The following is a 17,135-nucleotide window of genomic DNA, read 5'->3' as shown; positions in this document are numbered from 1 at the left end:
TGTGGAAATATATTTGGTTATTATGCATCATATCTCGATTCATAAATGAAGTTACCATAACTGTAAACTCCCAAGTCTTTTATGAGTGCAGTGGTGTTAGGTGAACATAAACTGCCATGATCAATGTTGCTGTTTATAGAGTACATTTAACTAAGCAGCATAGTAACAGGGCCCTGTTGAACCACATTCACTGCAGCTTGAGAAGTTGTCTCAGCTTTCAGTGTGAGCCTACTGTTTGTGAACAGAGAAAAACGCATGAGTGATGTTTGGAGGCTGTCTTGGGCAAAAGGAGGTTTCCATTCTTGGACAAGTAAGGATACAGGTCAGCAGCTCTGCCTCCTTGGACTTTCAGAGAGCAAACTAGGGCCTCTTCAGGAAACTAATTGAGAGAGTCCTGTTGGAGGTAGTCCTTAAGAGCAATGGAAGAGTCCAGGAAAGCAGAAGGAAATCCTAGCAAGAGGTGCAGGAGCAGGGTCTACCCAGGTGCTGAGAGATGAGTTGGTGAGAAAGGAGGTCAGCCTGGCTCACCAGAGAGCTCCGGTTGGAACAGGCAGAGAGAAATTTTATAATCTCTGGAAGAAAGGACAGGTAACTCATCAGGACTACAAGGGTGCTATGAGGTTATGCAGGGAGAAAATCAGAAGGGCCAAAGCCCAGCTAGAACTTGACCTGAATACTGGTGAAAAAGACAACAAAAAATGTTTTTGCAACTACATCAGCAACAAAATGGCCACTGAGAATCTCCATCCTTTAGTGTATGCAGAAGGAAACAGTAACAAAGGGTAAAGCAAAAGCTTAATGCTTTCTTTGTTTCAGTTTTTAACAGTAAGCCCAGTTATCCTCAGAGTATCAAGTCCCCTGAAGTAGAAGACAGTGATGAGGAGCAAAATGAAGTATTCATAATTCACAAAGCAATGGCTAGTAGTTGCTAAACCATTTAGCTGCAAGTCTGTGGGACCAGATGGGATCCACCAAGATTACTGATGACTCTGGTTGGAAGAGCTGTAAATAATTTTAAGGCACCAAGAAGACACCTCAAATCATTTACCACAGTCTCGGTTGATGGGGGAGGTGACTCCAAATTGATAAATGTAATTTGCTATATGCCCTGGATGTTTTCGTATGGGATTGCATGGAATCCATTTTCCAATTCGTTTTGGACCGTAGATTCGGATACCCAAGAGTTTACCTAACATTTAAGGCACTCTTTCCGGTCTTGGAACGGAGAGCAGCTGTTTTTCCCTGGATTGCTAACTGCACAGGGCAAGCCCCATTTCCCCCGTCTCCAGCAGGAGACCCTTTAGGGGAGGATCTGCTGCTTCCCAGCCCCGCTGCATCCCTGCGGGGGGGCGAAGTTTCGCCGGGAGCCGAAGTTTTTTTCTCTGCGTCTTCAGAGCATGCTCAGATGGAGCGGTCTCTCTTCCCTCCTCTCTCTGCGGGGGATGAAGAGTGGGTGTCGCCGCCCCGGCCAGTGCCGCGAGCACCGCCTCAACCCGCCCCGCGGCTGCGGGCGCTTTCCCGCACGGCGTCTCCCTTGGCCGTCCCTCCGGCAGAGCCTGCGAGCTCAGAAACACCATTTCCCGTGGCTGAGCCGCTGTTGCTAGGCGACGAGGACGCGGCTGCTGCTTCTGGCTCGGCGGGGGAGGCATTCTCTCCGGCCTCGGCCACTCCGCCGCCTCCACCGGCCGCCCCGGCAGTTCTGTCGCCGTCGGCGACTTTGTCCTCCGTGTCTGCGTCAGAGGCTGCCCTGGAAAGCGGCAGCTTGTTCGAGCTAGGACCATCTTGGGCCAGTTGCCCTTGCAGCAGCGGCCCTGGCGGCCGGCCTCTCCTTCTGTGGAGGAGGCGGGGCTCGCCAGCTGGCTGTGGGTGCAGCCCGTTTCCCTGCGTTCAAAATAAGCGTTCTCGGCGGGTTGGGCGGTGTTTGGTCAGTTGCTGCCCCTTGGAGGTTGCCATCTCTGCCGCCCCTTGCGCGTCCCAGCGGCGAGGGGCAGGCGCGTCCCGAGAGTTCTGCCTTTGGTCCCCGGCCCAGAGGGGGGGATGCCGTGAGGCAGATGGGAGACACACCCGATGCATTTGCATTACAGAGGCAGAGGGCAGAGCTGGAAGCAATCATGGCTTGCTTGCTCTGGGGAACAAACATTCCTAGACCCGAGATGAGGATACTTGGGGCTTTGTCTATTTCCCTGCTGCTGGCATGCCTTTTTTGGGGAAAGGAAGCGTCTCACCACCCACTCTGCCATTGTACTGGCAGCAGGGTGCAGGCCTGTGGCAAGGCAGAGTCTGCCTCGTGAGTTTGGCCTGGGCTGTTGGGCTCAGGTTCCTGGGCCAGGGCCACCGCCCGGCCTCCTGATGGCTTTGGGGGTTTTGCTTCCCCTCTCCGGCCCTGGCCCGCCTTTTGTGGGCCATATCTGGGGTTCCTGGTCCCTCTCCATGAGCCAGGGCCCCCCAGGGCCTCTCTCTGGCTGCTCTGCTGCTCTTTTCAATGACACACCAAAAAAAAAAAAAAACAAAAATTTATTAAGAGAGTTGAAATAGCTGACAGCAGCTCTGAAGCATTGAAGTGCCAAAAATTACCTTCAGCCCAAGTTGTTCAAAAAGGGCTGTGGCCAGGACATTCCAAAAGTTGTTTCAAAATTGTTTGAAATTGTTTTGTGACTGTCAATGGACTTTTGATAACTATTGATGGACTTTTCTGCAGCAAGCCTGTTTCAGGATCAAAAGGGACTTTCAGAGATGGCAAAGAGGAACATCTTCAGTCCATGGACTTTTTCCTGAAGCTCAGCTGCTTGGACTTGAACTTTCTTTGCATTGTTTTTGCATTTTCTTATATTGTAAGATTGTTTTAGTGATTTGATAGAATTGTATGTTCTACAGGTGAAGAAATTCCCTGTTCATTCCACACCAGCACTTGATTGAGATTTGGATTAGCAACAGATAACCTGTCAAGTGTTTGTTCTTTCCTCTGCATGTGCACAGCATAGAAAATTACAAACACTTTTCTTTCTAATTTAAATAAATAAAAGAAAGGTGACATGTCACAGACATTTTTTCATTAAAATCCTTTTGTTAGGATTTTTCCTGCTGAAGCTGAGAAGTTTCAGCAACAAAATGTAAACAATGGTTATCTGCTGCTGTGGAATGCAACAGGTGGATCCGTGATTGGTCTCGGGTGGATGTTTGGATTTACTAACCACTCACGGCAGAGCTGGGTCTCGCTTTCTGCTGAGACACAGCCCTTTGTTATTGATTCCTTTTCTATTCTTAGCTTAGCTAGCCTTCTGAGAACTTCTATTCTTTTTAGTATAGTTATAATGTAATATATATATCATAAAATAATAAATCAAGCCTTCTGAACATGAGGTCAACATTCTCGCCTCTCTCTTCATCCTGCAACCCTTGCAAGCCCTATAACAAGGAGGCTCAGGGGAGACCTTAGCAATTTCTACAACTGCTTAAAAGGAAGAGGTAGCCAGGTGGGTGTTGGCCTCTTTTCTCAGCTAACTAATGACAGGACAAGGAGAAATGGCCTCAGATTACCATTAAACATTAGGAAAAATTTCATCACTGAAATTCATCATTGAGTCAGGTATTGGAATAGAGCACCCACTGAAGTGGTGGAGTCACCATTCCTGGAAGTGTTCAAAAAACATGGGGACATGGTTTAATAGTAATGTTGGTGATGTTGCTGGGTTAATGTTTGACTTACTGACCTTACCAGGTTTTTTCAGCCTTAATGATGCTTTGATTTTGTTCTATAACTCCATCAAAAACAGCTGATACAAAGTTTAGTTCAGTTTAAAATAAATTAAGTATTTTAGTAGAAGCAGTAATGCTCTTAGGATGTTGGTTAAAAATGAAGCCAGAAAAAAAGATTGACTAGGCTAAAATAAAGAGAAAGCAAACATTAATGAAAAAAAATCACTGGAAAAAACAAACAAATTGCAAAGGACTTTAGACACTGGCATTTTAAGAGTTGATAATTGCTCTTGGGAGAGATGTGTACACAACTATTTTTAAAGAATAGAGGTAGGTTACATTGTTTGCTTTTCATAGCCAACAGTACAGTAACTTAATCAAATTTTTGATACATGTACAAAGGATTGAGAAGTTTACTCAACTTAGTATTTTGGCCTTTCCCTTTGTCAAAGATTTCAGTACCATGATACAGATTAATTAAATATGAAAGATGCAAGTAAACATGAAAAAGTTACAAGCACTGTCCCGGGACATGTTGGGGGTTTTTTCTCTTTAATTTTGCATAGAAGAGATGCAAGAAAGACAGTAGGCTTTGTAAGAAACATGTAGATGTTTTTACTTCAAAATACAAATTTACCAGAAAGGCAGAATTAGGGCACTTTAGGTACATTAAAAATAGTAGAACTGGTAATTGCTCTGTCCTGGTATTTGCCATATTTAGGAACTATGAAAAATATTTGTTCTTCCTAGGTCCCTCTCTGGGTCCCACATGCTCAGGTTTTTTCTGCTTAAGCTGGAAGCTTCAATGCCTGCCTTACTTCACTGTTATATTAATGATGCTGATGTCCTCATAGGGTTTGTCAGTTTTGGGATTGACTTTGACATTTGAGATTCTCTGAACAACTTCCATTCCTTTAGTCACCCGTCCAAACACACTGTGCTTGTTGTCGAGCCAAGGCTGTTTGAAAGCACAGGAGGAAAAGAAAAGCATATTAAATAGAAAGCAGCATGGAGGTTAGGTACCAAACCAAAAATAAAGTGTACATGGATACATTTTGTGTGTCCAGACTATGGAAGCCAACACCCTGTAAACATTAGCATGCAAGGAAATACTAGAATGCAGCTAACACTGCTTTCTTAAAGTACTACAGAGGTCATGTTCTACCAGTGCAGTAGCACTGTATAGTTAATTTTAAAGTGCATTCTCAGTTCACAGAAATGTTTCAGTCTCTCCGTTTCATGTTATTTTCACAAAGGAATTTTAAGTGTCAGTACAGAATACTATCCAATTCAATACTGAGACGGTATGCCCAATTTCAATATAGGCCCTCATACAACTTAATAAACCTCAGAACTATGGTAGTTAGTTTTTTTTTTTAATATATTACTTTGAAATCCTATAAGAATGCAGTTTTTATAAGTGTTACTTTTAAGTTTCTATATCTTAGATTCACATATCAAAATTTTTATTGTCGTTTTTATTGGCTCTGAATCTATACACAGATCAAATGAAATTTTTAAACCTGAACACTGGCTTCCTGGTATAGCTACAATCAGACACATTTAGAGAGACATCCTGGCACCATATCCAAACCCCAAACAATCTAAGCAATACCTAGATTTCCATCAAGTTTAAACCACTATTATTAACATAAGATACTCTAGTAATACATAATCGCAAACATGCCTAGGAATTTTATACCAACCTCACTCCATTTAAAGGCAAAAGGCCTCTTGATCACAAGTGATGGAAAAGTATTTCTATCTTGTAAGGGACAGTTTCAGTGAAGCCTATACACTACACATCACGTGTATCATTTATTTGTAAAGTAAGCACTAATGTGTTCCTTTTTTCATGAGAAAAAAGTTGATTTTTTACTATCTAGGTAGCCTCTCAGGCCTTAAATTGAGCTTTTAGCATTACTTACAGTTGGGACTACTGTTATAAAAAACTGGGATCCATTGGTATTTGGTCCTGCATTAGCCATGCTGAGTGTATATGGTCTGTCATGTCGTAAAGTTGAATGAAACTCATCTTCAAATTCTCCTCCCCAAATACTTTCACCTCCCATTCCTGTACCAGTTGGGTCACCAGTCTGAATCATGAAACCCTGCACAAAAATTTTAAGTGATCACATTATTGCATAGAATACATAATCATAAGTGTTATGTGCTAGGTGACATTTTTTCAAACTTACTTCAAACATATCCACAAAACGTGTTAAAATGTTGTGTGTAAGGGAGAAAGCATTTAAGACTTTTTTGTGTCTAACAAGTACTTGAGAAAAAGCAAGGTTACTCACTATACCTGCCAATGAAGGAAACCTGACTGCCTCTACCTTTTGCAAATTCTTAGGCTCTGTCACTTGATTCTGGTGCAACAGAAATAAAAAGCCTTACAAGAAAGGTATTCTGACATGAAGCAAAGTTTTAGTTCAAGCAGGATAGCAGGACTCATCTTTCAATTTTCAGTTTTCTGCTACCTTATCAGTTGCAGAACAGCTACTACGACTTTAGTAAGTGCTAAAGCTATTTAGGACATCGGAGCTATTCAGAATTATAAGGAACTCTAAATGTACTCCAAGAATCCTGTGTGCAAAAGGGAAATGGAATTGTTAACAGAGGACTGACCAGCAGAGTACATTACGTAAATTAACAAAAACTTAACATGTTACAAGTTACCTTGATGATACGGTGAATTATGTGTCCATTGTAGTAACCATTCCTGCTGTGCACACAGAAGTTTTCCACTGTTTTGGGGCACCTAAAATCATTCAACCGAAAACACAATAATATTTGTCTGGTGACAGGGCCATAAAGATTTCAGCTGGGACTAAGACCCCCTTGTGCTGTGCAATGTTTCAGGACTCTGTAGGAAGGGATTTAGCCACCTAAGGAAAAAACACATCTCCAACTCCTCAAACCTAAGCTTAAAAAGAGCTGAAAGCAAAAAGCTTGAGAATTACAAAGCTGTGTGATTACCCAGAAAGGCAGCAGCCGTGTTGATAGCACAGGGATGTTTTAGCTGTTACTGAGCAGGGCTTATGCACTGTTGAGGCCTTTTCTGCTCCTAATCCCACTCTGCCAGTGAGGAGGCTGGGGCAGTAGGAGTTGAGAGGGGACATAGCTGAGACAGCTGGACCCAGCTGACCACAGGGATGCTCCATTGCACATATGGCATTATGTTCAGCACATAAAAGCTGAGGGAAAAAGCAGGGGACATGCAGAGTAATGGTGATTTGCCTTCTCAAGTACCCACTCCATGTGAGGGAGACCTGTTTTCTTGGAGATAGTAGAACATCTGCCTGTCCAGGTTCCCTATTTTGCTTTGCTTGGGTGCATGCCTTTTGCTTTCCCTATTAAACTCTCTGTACCTCAACTCACAAGTGTTTTCACTCTTACTCTTCCAGTGCTCTCCCATTCCACCAAGGGAGACATGAGCAAGTGGTTCTGGGGGTCTTAGTTGCTGGCTGGGGTTAAACCATGAGAGCCAGAAACCAAATCTGTCTCCTGAAGGCCTAGTTCAAGGCACTGACTATAGGTTCCCTAGTTTTCTATCTGCACTCCCGATACGGAGAAAATGGCCAAGCTGAGTCTACAGGTGTAGAGTTACTCTAGTCTAACTGTGAAATGGAGTATTAGCTTGGGTTTTAGTGACACTCCAAGCTATCTTGTGAAAAAGAGCACCAATGTCATAACTAATGGAACAGACTAGATTATAGTCCCAGTTCTTGCTGAACAGTACAGAGTCATTCACAACTTTATATCACAATGACATGACCGAAGAATTCAAAGATGTACAGAGCCATATCCTATATGCTCTTCTTTAAAGTTTTAATCACACTGAAGAGATTTTAATTTAAAGCTCAGCTGGGAGAAAATACTACAGTAAGAAAGGACAAACCTAACAATGGATGAACCAACCCTAGTAATGCTCTATTTAAAACTGCATACAGAACATTGCAGTGAAGCACCTTGCAATACTGTGCATGCATGACACATCAGCATGACAATTTAAAGAAAGAATTAATGTAGCTTGACCTGTAACTTGCTGGCAAGAGCTCTACCATTACTACAACCTATATGCTATAATTATGAATTCCAGAAACTAGAGCCAGATGCAAGGAAATACTGGTAAAGACTGCAGTAAAAGTCTGGTAGCCCTAGAGGGTAGAATTGAGGTTGACCTCCTGTGCTTAAGACCAAAGATGAATTTACTTTTGGAGACGCATGGAATATATCAACATAATTAAGGTTTCTATGTATAGCAATATATTATATAAATTTCCTGTTAAATAACAGATTATTTGCAATTTTTTGCATCACAAAAGAGAGAGAAGGACATAATGATTTTAGCAATTGTCATGCAAAAAACTTTTCAATTCTTTGCCTGGTTTTGCATATACACAACACTAGTATTATATGCTGGTATAAATGTTATATGGCTTTTAAAGGAGCTGCAATAACAAAGTGTAGTACACTGGCCACATTCAGAAGTTGCAACTACTATTCTTCTGGCTCGCACAGACCTGCTGCCAAATCTGCTGCTGCCGCCAACATCATCTTTCTTTTTCAAGATCTGTGCAAACAGCACTGCCTTACAATACAGAGCTTACACAGAAGAGTATCATTATCTGTTCAAGAACAAAAGTTAAGAAAGGAAAACCCTCCCTGAATCAATAACTAAATAAACGCAAACACAATTCCAAAAACTCCTGTGCCCCAGACTATTTTTACCCTACTTTATTTTTGTTTGTTAAGAGTCACATTCCTCCCTTACCATATTAAGAAACTGTCAGGAAACAAAAACAGTAGAAAAAAGGAAAGAAAATAATTATTTCTGGCATAAGTCTTGGACACTGCAACCACAAGGGGCAAAAGAAAGCAACAAAACCAAAAAACCCAGAAAAAACAGCAACTACATACTCAACAGGAAAAAGCTTGATATGAATATCTCCCATGCTTGTGTGGATGATGGCACTGTCTGACACTCTTTTGGGACCTTCTGCCTGAGTGGCTGCCATGACCTCTTCTTTAGAAGGTTTCTCATTAAATACATCTCTGTCAGAATCTGCACTCTTTGTGTCTTCTGGTTCACGTTTAGTAAACTGAAGCACAAAAGAAAAGAAGGTTAACTGTTTTTTTCTTTTTTCCTCTTAAAATACACAGTGCCCTGCACCCAACACATCAATGTCATTATTCAACCTGCTGAACACCCAATTCAATTTGAAATGTACAAAGACAATTCATAGACAGTCTCTCCTTGGACTGCTGTGTTATGTTACCAGCATTTCCACAGTCACAAATTCCAGTAAAACTACATGCAAATCCAAGTAACTTTAATAATCTGTTATCTTTAAACTTTTCCCTTTACAACAAGAGTCTGCACTAGTTCAGCATCTTTTCTTTAAAATGAGGTGGAGAATACCAGGCTGTTTTGCTATACTAAAATGAAACTGGCAGGTTTTATGCCAAAAGGATTAGCTGTGCTTTGCAGTTGTGCTACAAAGTTAAAATAAATCCTCCTATTCCAATACTGCATTAATATAAAACTACAGAGACCCAGCAAATTTAAGGCATAACAGACAGTCCAAACTCTAATCTCTATGGCTATGACCTCTCAAATGAGCTACTAACCACTCTGAAATTGTTTGTTTGGTTCCATCTCACCTAAAAACCCAACTGTGAACAGGAAGATGACTCCTTTCTTTATTGCTTATATGTCCTTATTGTTACCAAGTCTTGATTCTTGTCTGAAATTTTTTTTCTATTATATTTTTTTATGCATACAGTTGCTTATTGTTTCTTTATAAAATCTGGTTAGTTTTTAAAGTGCTCTTACTTAGGTCCTTTTTCAACAAGAACAAAAGGATATCTTCTTGGGGGAATAAAAATTTATGAAAAAATCACAGCTGTTTCTAGTTAACATACAGATAGTTCAAGATAAAAATTCTAAATATACCTGCAACATAACGAGACTCCTTTGTAAAAGCTGCATTTACAACTACAAAAAGCACTAGAAAGGTGCAAAGAGAAAAACAAAAAATAATGTAGAGTAATCAATACAAGAATGGAGCTACTTAAATAGAAACTCCACACACCATGTAAAACCTGTTTTTTTTAAAAGCTGTGCAGATTACTGTTGGATCTGCCTGAATATTCTGGAGAACAGGATTTTCAGATGCCTTCATCTCTATAGTGATCGCTGCACGATGTTTCTTTGCTACTCCTTGGAACAAAGCCAGTTGCATCATTCTGATGTTCTCTTGTTTTCCCAAGATACGAATACACCTGAAATTCAAGATGTAAAGAGGTGTAACGTTCAGCTGCTAACAGTCGGAAAATATCTTCTTTCTGAATGTTAGATTCAGAGCAAAATTTCAAAATCCTCTCAAAATAATTATTTACTAATAATTTTTATGATGTTTCTCTATTTAAATTTGGTACCTTAATTTACCAGTCAGCCTCCTTATGCAATAAAAATCCCAACTAAATGATCCATCTTTACTTGACATTTACATTATCCCATCCAGTTAGATAGAAATTAATTAATTACACATTTTTAATACATGTGCTTGCTATCTGTCTAAGCTGTAATCTCCAGCGACTCCTTACAAAGAATGGGAGCCTTACAGTGTAATGCAAGGCTCTCAAATAAGAACACAAAAAGATTAGACACCTCCACAGTCATATCAAGTTTTAAATACACTCTAAATTTGACTGAATAAAGACTTTAAAACAGAAGTTTATCTCTCTGTGTGTCACTGGAACTTACCTGTTAGTCTCTACATTTATGACCTTAATGCCCAACATAGTTCCATAGAGAACGAAGTGTCCAGTTTCATCAAAAATTATATTAATTAATCTTACTGCATCCACTTTCTCCAGCTCACGCTCAACTGCCATACGCCGCCCAAACTCCATGTCAGGCAGTTGTTGTCTCATCTGCTGAAGTTCAGTAAACATCTACCAAAAAAAAACCCCAGCACTACTATAATAACATATTTTAAACTTTTTTCCAGTAAAACACTGATTCACATGATTAGAAAATACTGAATTCAAGTGAGATTATGCCATTCAAACTTAACTGAAGGATTTAGATAAATACAAGGAATACTCTCTTTATTTTAATGATACAACGGGCATGTTGTAGGACTAGGCTTAAGCATGAGAAAATGTGCAGTTGTCTATCAAATTTCTTAGAAGATGACAAATTTAATTCATTTTCATGGTGTCACTTGCAATGGGCTTTGTCCACCATCTTCCACAATTGCTTTCTAGTTAAGTGTAATCTAGCAGCATGAAAACAGAAATGAAAATCAACAACTCTGTTTCACTATGTAGGTAACATAACCAGTAAGAATTCATTTTGGGGCAAAGCAATCTAAGAGACAAGCAAGAGAACACCTCTTGGTGAGAGAAGGCCTTTTTTGCAAGGAAAATATGGGAAGGAAGCTTCCCTTTAGAAATAAACTATAGCTTAGGTGAATGCGCTGGCAAACAAATGCAAGTAAGTAGAGAAAACATTTCAAGAAGGAGAAACAAGACAAAACTCACACTCAGAGATTCATCAAAGACTCTCATGAGCTTTCCCGTCAGAAAACGAAAAATTCTAACTTTTCTGTCAGACCCAAGAGTGGCCATTTTCTTGCCATCGGGCGAAAAACTTATACTGGATGGGTAAGCCTTGCATTTAGCAAATTCATAGAGATCAGTATCTGTTTTATACTCCCAGTTCACATTCTTGGGAAATTTATATTCGTGAGGAGTACCGGTCCAGTACTCGATCATTCCGGACTTGTCTGAAGACACAACTGCTTTGTAGACAGGGTTCAGGCGTATCTGAGTAAGAGGGGACATATGGAGTTTATCGAAAACATGAAGTGGCTGGTTATTTCCTCGTCCATCATATATGAATATTTTCCCTGTACTTTTCTCAGATGTTGCAACAGAAGATATAGCATCTCCAGGGCAATATACCCATTCACACTGGCCAGGGTGGTAGCTGCAACAAAGAGCAGAAAGGAAAAAAAATTAAAAATAAAGTAGGAATGGTTTTAATTAGGTAAGAGTCAAATTATGCTGTAAACTTGAAATCAAACACCAGAAGCAAATTTTAAAATTTATTTACTAGTTTTGCTAATACATATCTTGCTAATATTGAGCATATTATAGGCAAGTTTTACCAAGAAATACCATTCAGCAGAAGACTACCAATTTCTGTTCCTTCCATATTGTTTTGTAAAGAGGCTGTGATAGTCCAAGTAGAAAGTGGGTAAAAAGGACTAATTTGGATAGAAATTCAGATAAAAAGCCCAAGCGGCATTAATATATAATGTAAGTCAATACCATTCCTCATCCATCTTTTAAGTGAGTAATGACTCAGTAGTATTGAAGACAACTGCACCTCTGCCATACACTTTTGCAAAAGTTCAACTAGATCTTGCCAGAAAAAAAACCCACAAACCCACAAAATCTCCAAGAAGTGATACAAACCAAATTAAGACAGGCCCTCTATATTCAATAAGGGTTGTGAGTGCATTTAAGAAGGAACTCATTTGCTACTTGCAAAAATCTACAAATAAGGTAAGTCAGAGATACAGTCAATAATATGTCTGTTTTAAAGTCTGTAAGCAAAGATTCTGAAAACTAGAACTCAAACTAAATTGCAAACAGCAAAAAATTATACAATCTCCAGAGGAAACATGTTTAGTATCCTTTTACAAACTGAACTAACGAATGCTGATGGACTGATGATATTCTGACATTATGACAAGACACCAGTAATTTAGATTTTCAATTTCTGTCTGTAAAGAGAAACAAATACTTTGTCTCAAATTCATTAGGAAGAACAGGATCAAATAAATATGAAGTCTGCAGAAATAGGCAACGTTTTCCAGATGGAAGCATAAAGCAGAGAGCTAAAGATTTGCAGAGAGCCATGGTCTATACATTAGTTGTAGAACTGGAAAGCTCTGAAGATCAGGGGTGCTTTTTTAAATATAATTTTCTTTTTTCTATAATTTCACCAATTTTGTAATAACAGTACAGGGCTATGTCAAAAATGACAGCAAAATCAAAAAGCTTAAGCCTAACTGGAATTTTTCCAGAACAGACAGAGAGAAGCAATTCCTACAGGTGAAGTACATTATCTGGAGGATGACACTAAAACTGCAACAAACAAAGCAGATAGCATATGCTTTTATTACATGTTCTTGTAAAGGCTTCTTTCCCTGGCTTTACGCTTCTATTCAGTTTCAAAACTAACCAATACATCATGGTGTGGTGTTTATTTTTCTCTAGTATTGTTATAATTCCAGTAGCATCCATTCCTGTTTCTCCCAGATCCTTCAGGTACATAATGTGTAACTATAAGACTAAAGAAAAAAACAATATTGCTTCTAGCAGAAAAAGGAAATTGTATCCCTATGACAACAAATGAGGCAATACAGGCAGGACAAATCCCTTCCCTACTGGAACTACTAACAGACTGTAATTTTTAAACTCAGTGCCAAACAACAGAGAGAAATTATGCCTAGCTAAATATTTGGAGAAACCCCACATCTTTGTGCATAATATGTAACACTGAGGAAGCTCCTTTTCTACTCCTCTCTTCCAGTGCTGCAGTAGTAATTTTTTCTATTCAGTCAGGCAGTCTCCAGCCATTGGATTAATTTCAGATGCAGGTTTACTCAACTTCATATGACTGAGGCATGGGGGAAAGGGAAGAACTCAAGAACCCCAAATTACTGACTAATCTCTTAGCAAAACTGATAATCTCAAAAGAACACTTCTGAGAAATAAGTAACTTACCCAAGTTTCAGCATGTTGATCATGTCAAAGTTGACTACATCAAACACCTTCATCGCTTTGTCATCTCCAACAGAACAGAACAATGCCCCCTCTGAACTAACAGCAATACTCTCAATAACACCTGTAAATTAATTTAAGATACTATTAAGAAATAGGAAAGGACATCCTTCGTTCCAGTATTACATACGGAAAACCTACAGAGGCTGAAACCTGTTTCCCGACTGTTTTGTCACCTTTTTCATTTAAAACTCCACCTGAATTCAATTAAATATTATTTAAAAAAATAAAATTCACAAAACAGCACTTGATGGCCTACCAGTATTTAGACTCAGGTATGTGATAATCAAAAATTTACGAAAAACATAGTAAAATATTATAATGGCAGTAAATTTAGTTCAAAATGTTGATTTTAGAAAATTGGGAACATTATGATGGGGTAAACATCATGTGCTCCTCAGCTGGCATCTCTCAACAGGGTAAAAGAAGCAGAACTCTACAGATTATTACACCCATGATACTCAAAACTCTTCTGCAACTGAGCCTTCCATAAAGTTCTCACAATGCTGATTTTTCACATGGTAGGTTTTGTTCACACCTTTTGCTTCTATATATAAATAAGAAGCTGATAGTTAACCAGACTTTAGTATTTCTTGTCACTCTAAAAGGAAACCATGCTTTTACTACCTATTATTAAATATTTTTCTTACAGTAACATTCTGCCTATCAAACTGGATGTTTTTGCTTCAGGCATATCATAGTTTCTAATACTGTTGAGAATATGATTTTCTGTCCAGCCTATTTAATGCTTAGCATAGTGTTGAAAACCTTTGCGTACTTATTAGCTCAGAAAATTGGGTCAAAGTTTCTCTTAACTGCAATTCTTCTGATAATTACAACAATAAGACAGAATTTACAGTTACAGTACTCCAGATGAAAATAACTACTTTTTTTCCACACTGCAAGGGGGAAGAAAAAGACTGAGGTATCCTTATTTAAAGTAACATATTTTTAAACTTCTCTGGATTTTATGAACACTTTTGTATATCTTGTTCACTTATGTTCCAGATATTCTCCCACAATCAGGCACAAAGCAATACAAAGGCCTCATTTTTCATTTTCATGTTTCATTTTCATCCTATCCCTGCTACAGCTTGGGAGCAAAATGTAACAGGACAGAGGAATAAAAGGAATATTGGTAGGTATCATTTAATCTCTGACTGCACTAAAGGAACCCCAGAAGCTCTCTCTCTATTTGCACTCTCTCTTCAAACAACAAAGAGCAAGGGAGAGGAAAAAGTAAACTCCTTTAGATAAGAAAGAGCAACTTCTCACCCAAGTGACTTCGGAAGTGTTTAACAAACTCAATCCCTTCTTCTATTTTCTTCCAGAATTTTACATGTCCATCATGACTGGCTGTTATGATAAAATCTGTCCTACAATTAGAAAAGAAAAATAAAATAAAGAAAACAGATGCACACACTATGCACCTTCCCACTGGTCAGTAATTTGCACTAGAATTAACATTGTGCAGAGAATAAATCTCAAGAAATTACTGTGAAAGACTGTCTGAATAGGTACTTTAACTCCTGGAAAAACACAACAGGTATTTTAGTGCATTCTGGATTAATCCATGAAAAGTCAAAATGAAGAAAAATATAACACTATCCTTTTTGAATATGTAAATATAACTCCTATTTTAAGTCTGGTTTCATGGTAGTTACAATGTCTGTGAGTGAGATCTCTGCAATTCTGGTGAACGGTATTTTTTCAGAGGGAGTAAGTTATTACTTACTCCTGCATTTCCTGCATATTTTAACAAGGATTTTAAGATTCTCTTTTAGTCTATAAAAACAACTTGAATCTTGCTTCTAGGTAAGCAAGATATAACTTTTTTTTTTTAAAAACCCACCATCTTTAAAAAACCACCTCAGGACACTGCAACTTTCTGTTATAAAGCTTCTACAGTGAAAACTTCTTAGCTAACACAAAAATACACCCCAGATGAAGAAATACAATGGAGAACAAAAATACTTACTTTGTACATGCCACGTGTGTAATAACATCCCTGTGCATGTAACTGCGCTCATACATTGAAGCTGATGGAAGATTTTCAAGATAAACATGTTCGAATTCAAGAACTACACAGAATAGAAAGATAAGTCAGGATTTTTTTTCATGAAGTTACATCTACATTTTGTTTTCTTTTACTTATCCTTTTATTGCTTACTCATGTTTAGTCTACATTCTGTTTTCTTTTACTTATCCTTTTATTGCTTACTCATGTTTAGTCAAAAATATGCAGGATTTTGTGCAAACATAATTAAAGAGCTTTTAGGTCTGGCATTGCACCCAGACTTACACATTTTCTGTGGAATAAAGCCACTCAAATGCTGCTTTAACTCATATTGCTCCATCCTCTTAAGGCAACTGTTACAGTAACTGTCTTGCTGTTTCAAAAAGAAACAATCAATCAGCAGTTTTTAAGTTACTGCCAGAAAACAGAAGGTCATCTGAACCTCATTTCATTTTAAAACCACATGAATGCCTTTTGTTTTTACAAGATTTGTGATCCCACACAGGTCCTGTAGTCTAAATTTTAAGCATATACAGCTATTTCATTGTTTAACTGGCCAATCTAAAATAATCTGATTTTGAGTTTTGTTTCTGATCTTTAGATCCTACTTGTTAACACCCTTGCAACAGTATTTTTTACTGAACTTGCATGTTTACATCTGATGATCATTGTTTTTTATACTTAAAGAAAACTTTAAGTGATACCCAGAGAGCTGGAAGTTGCTGCCCACATCAACACCTCATGCCAAAACACAGCCCGGAGGCTTCTCCTGCTGCTGCAGCTTAGGGTGGTGATCTGAAAGATGGATTAACTCCACAACAATTAACAGCACAGCTTCAGCCGGCTGTGCTGAATGTTAAAGGGCTAGAATAAGCCTTAAATACCATCTAGCCCCCTCCTACTAGACGAAGCTGCTCCAAGCCTTATTCAGCCTGGTTTTAAATACTACCAGGGTTGGAGTACCCAAAAAAATCACTGGGCAACCTGTGCCAGCACCTCACAGTAAAGAATTTTTTTCTAATAGCTAACCTGAATTTTCCTTTTTTCAGTTTGCACCAACTAGTCTTGATGCTATCACTGCAGTTCCTGTCGAAGAGTCCATCTCCAGCTTCCTTCTAAGTCCCTTTAGGTACTGGAGGGTTGCTAAGAGGTCTCCACGTAACTTCCTCCTCTGCAGACTGAACAAGTTTCTCAGCACCAGGCACCCTCGCTCTGTAATTCCGCATCTGAAGGTTTCCCCCCAGTGTGCTCATTTTACATACGAGACGCAGCCTCAGGAGCCGGGCTCCCGACAGCTGCCCTCACCCCGCGGCCCCTCCCGCACGGCGTGGCCCGGACGCGATCCCACCGCCCCGACCCCAGTCGGGGCAGAGCTTCACTCCTCCCCTTACCTCTCCTTTTCTTCGCCTGCGCGGCTTCCCCCGGGAGCGGCCCGACCCAGCGTTCCTCCTCATCGTCCTCGTCCGCTGCCGCCGAATAGCCGCCACCCGCCTCCACCTCTGGCGGCTTTCGCTTGCGCTCCGGCTCGGTGGACGCCATGGCGCTGACGTCA

General features: G+C 39.6%; 1 protein-coding gene across 1 annotated transcript; it reads right to left on the bottom strand.

The window, feature by feature from the left end:
• Positions 1–4,287: 4,287 nt before the first annotated feature.
• On the bottom strand, positions 4,288–17,133 carry PPWD1 (peptidylprolyl isomerase domain and WD repeat containing 1). Its single transcript, XM_063181046.1, has 11 exons — positions 16,975–17,133; positions 15,545–15,647; positions 14,842–14,942; positions 13,510–13,630; positions 11,254–11,701; positions 10,472–10,662; positions 9,798–9,987; positions 8,623–8,804; positions 6,379–6,460; positions 5,625–5,807; positions 4,288–4,654 (listed from the first exon to the last, which is right to left on the bottom strand). The coding sequence occupies exons 1-11, from the start codon at positions 17,120–17,122 to the stop codon at positions 4,511–4,513; spliced, it is 1,893 nt and encodes a 630-aa protein (XP_063037116.1). The 5' UTR covers positions 17,123–17,133; the 3' UTR covers positions 4,288–4,510.
• Between the last annotated feature and the right edge of the window lie 2 nt (positions 17,134–17,135).

The sequence above is a fragment of the Melospiza melodia genome, chromosome Z (genome assembly GCF_035770615.1).
Source record: "Melospiza melodia melodia isolate bMelMel2 chromosome Z, bMelMel2.pri, whole genome shotgun sequence".
Taxonomy (NCBI): Eukaryota; Metazoa; Chordata; class Aves; order Passeriformes; family Passerellidae; genus Melospiza; species Melospiza melodia.
This window is presented reverse-complemented; position numbering and strand designations above follow the sequence as displayed.

Excerpts from the sequence above, each read along its gene's own strand:
- PPWD1 (XM_063181046.1), bottom strand. The coding sequence starts at position 17,122 with ATGGCGTCCACCGAGCCGGAGCGCAAGCGAAAGCCGCCAGAGGTGGAG. Across the intron at positions 15,648-16,974 it reads GCAGGCGAAGAAAAGGAGAG|TTCTTGAATTCGAACATGTT; the intron begins GTAAGGGGAGGA and ends TATTCTGTGTAG. Across the intron at positions 14,943-15,544 it reads ACACACGTGGCATGTACAAA|GACAGATTTTATCATAACAG; the intron begins GTAAGTATTTTT and ends TTCTAATTGTAG.